Below are 2,749 nucleotides of genomic sequence, written 5' to 3'. Positions count from 1 at the left end.
GTGAGCTCTCAAGTTGAGTAAGGATGAAAATTAAATTGAAAGTAAGTTTTTTCTCTAATCCTAACTAACACCTATTTATACACTTTCTATTTTGGATCTAAGAATTTTGAGTGGGCTTGAAAGATGGGTGAAGAATTGAATACAATTGGATTTTTAGATGAGTTTCAGCCCATATTGCTCCCAGGAGGCTGCTCTGCTCTTGTGGAGGGCAGAGCAGGGAAGCCTTGCATGTGGATCCAATTAGCGTGCCAAGTATGGGAGAGGCATCAGGATGCTGCCCTGCCCTTGTGGAGAGCAGGGCAGTGGTGTCATGGGGCGTGCCTTGCTTCCCTGCCCGTGCTGTGATGCGCCAAGGATGCGCGCCCAAGCTCCCTTGTTGTGCGTCAATTGTGCGTGCTGGCCGTGCCAAATTGTGCGCCATGCACCAAGGAATGCTGCTCTGCCCTCCTTGTAGGCGGCGCAAGCTTTCCATGTTCTTGGGTGAGGTCCCAAGTTCGAAACTTGCTGGATGGCTTTTGTTGCTCCTTTTTTCTTGGTTTTCTTGGCACCAAAGTAGCGCCTAGTTTCTTGCTTCCTCAAGGTCTTGTGTTCGATCCTTGGAGGTTGAAAACAAACTAATTTTGGCTTGTTTTCCTTTCATTTGAATGCTACTTCCTTCCCTCTTGAGCTTGGTTCGAAACCCATGGGTGGCACTTGGAGAACAATTTCCTTGAATTTTTCCATGAGGAGCCCGAAATTGCTCTTGACGAGGGCAGGGCAGAATTTTTCCTTCCCTTATTCTTGGCCTAGAATTGTGCTCCACCCTCAAGGAGGGCAGGGCAGTGAAGCCTTGAATGCTTGGTTCATTGTTGTGCTCCCTTGGAGGGCAGTGTGCTCTTGTGGAGAGCAGTGTGACTTCCTTCCTTCCATGCGCCCCACTCTTTTCTTCCTTGGGCCACGCTTTCTTAAGCCACGCTTCATTCTTTTCTTCTTTTCTTCACCTACAAATAATCAAAACAACCAATCAAAGTATCACTAAATTCACAAGGTTTATAAATCAATTAAAATTAAATTAAATTTAGCTTAAACCTCATGATTTAGCATAAATTAAATGGTGGTTGTTTAATTCAAATAAAACATGCAATTCCACTCTAAATTGCTTACTTATAGTACAAGAAAGTGCATAAAAACTAGTGAAACAAGTGAAATTAGCTTGAAAAATGGGTATATGATGACTTGTCATCAGGAACTTTCCCATATGATCTCCTAAAAGAGTTTTATTGTACCTATTCAAAATATTAGAATAAAAGATAAAGTTAAAAGAATATAAATACGCTAAGCAGGTAGCAATGCTTCTGAAGACCAAAGCATAAACAAGGAATCCCCCTTTTCGGGTTGTCTTCAACATCAAAAGGCACATACTTTCCAGATTCATTACCACTCTGATAACTTGAATCCACATCCATGGTACCTGTAAAATTCTTTTGCATACTCCTCCTTTGCTGATACTTCAGGTGAAAGCGTCTGTCTCTGTCAAAAGATATGCTTTGCTGCTCGTTCTTTTGAGGAAAAGGCAACTCAAGGGGCGCCTACATCTGCCAAATTATATTCAAATTAAATCTGAATACAAGTTTCCAATAAAGAAAACATGAAAAAAAAACAATTCTTTAAAAGTTTGGAATTTGATTAAGATAGAAGAAAATCACTGCCCCAAGAAAGGGCCTTAAACTTTACCATGATATAAAAAATAAAAATAAAAAAAAGGGTCCAAGAAAGACCCGATGATGCCCGTTTTGGGTGGTTTTCAGCTATGGAGAGTCCCCATCAGCTGTAAATTTAAATTCAACGCCAACCATTATCATCAAACACTTGGATTTTTAATTCCTTAACTAAGAAAAATGTCCCAAAACATTTGAGTTGAGGTTTGGTTTTACCCATGAGAGAAGCTGTTCCACCCGGTTGATTCAACCTCACCCACTCATCCACAATTTCCTTCCACTTCCTGCAAATAAAACAACTCAATCAAGTACACTGAAATTATGATAAGATTAATTCAATTTTGAAAATAAAAAGAAAAGTACTGTTTAATCAACAACCTCACAAGTAGCTTCACCAATCTACGAATGCCATTGGAGGAATGCTTTCGCAACCGATTCACATGCCTCCCAATGTCAGTCTCCTACAAGGAAAAACCAAACACCATTATACAGGAAAATAAAATTAATTCAAAAAAAAAAAGAAGCTAAGTTACCTTCAATGCTTGGAACTACATCTTTGCCACCAGTTCAACAAGAAAACTTATGTGTTAATAACTACTAACATTTAGATGATTAATATGAGGAAGAATTAGAATTTTATACCTTCAAAATAGAAGATCCATCAAATTTAGTACTATGTTCTTCAGGGACCTTCCAAGTCATAATTAAGAAAACCTCAGGTCACTAAATTCAAATAAAACAACAAGGCAACACACAATAAACAAGTTTCAAGAGCACAATGACAAAAATAAATATTAAAAGCTATAAAAAGTAATGGCCTACCATGAATTTTAGGTCAAAAAAGCTTCGATTGTAGAAAATAATTCATCAAAATCAGAGTAAACATGCAGATTCAAACAAAGCACAAAAGTAGAGTATGATAAATCTAAAAATGACATAGAAAAATTGAGCCCTAAGATTTATCACGAAGAACAGAATCACAAAATCAGGATATATATATATATATATATATACCTGAAATTTGAGATGGTTACGAGAAGAACTAAGAGAGC

At 38.0% G+C, this 2,749-nt stretch overlaps 1 protein-coding gene across 1 annotated transcript; it reads right to left on the bottom strand.

Annotated features, from left to right (window-relative positions):
- Positions 1-1,358: 1,358 nt before the first annotated feature.
- LOC112794278 (probable mediator of RNA polymerase II transcription subunit 26c) lies at positions 1,359-2,469 on the bottom strand. The gene is made up of 5 exons (XM_072234675.1): positions 2,340-2,469; positions 2,076-2,158; positions 1,914-1,981; positions 1,714-1,807; positions 1,359-1,574 (listed from the first exon to the last, which is right to left on the bottom strand). Exons 1-4 carry the CDS (start codon positions 2,397-2,399, stop codon positions 1,788-1,790), a joined length of 231 nt encoding a protein of 76 aa, XP_072090776.1. The 5' UTR covers positions 2,400-2,469; the 3' UTR covers positions 1,359-1,574; positions 1,714-1,787.
- Between the last annotated feature and the right edge of the window lie 280 nt (positions 2,470-2,749).

Source organism: Arachis hypogaea, chromosome 4 (genome assembly GCF_003086295.3).
Source record: "Arachis hypogaea cultivar Tifrunner chromosome 4, arahy.Tifrunner.gnm2.J5K5, whole genome shotgun sequence".
Taxonomy (NCBI): domain Eukaryota; kingdom Viridiplantae; phylum Streptophyta; class Magnoliopsida; order Fabales; family Fabaceae; genus Arachis; species Arachis hypogaea.
Note: the sequence above shows the minus strand (reverse complement) of the source record. Positions and strands in the feature narration are given on the sequence as shown.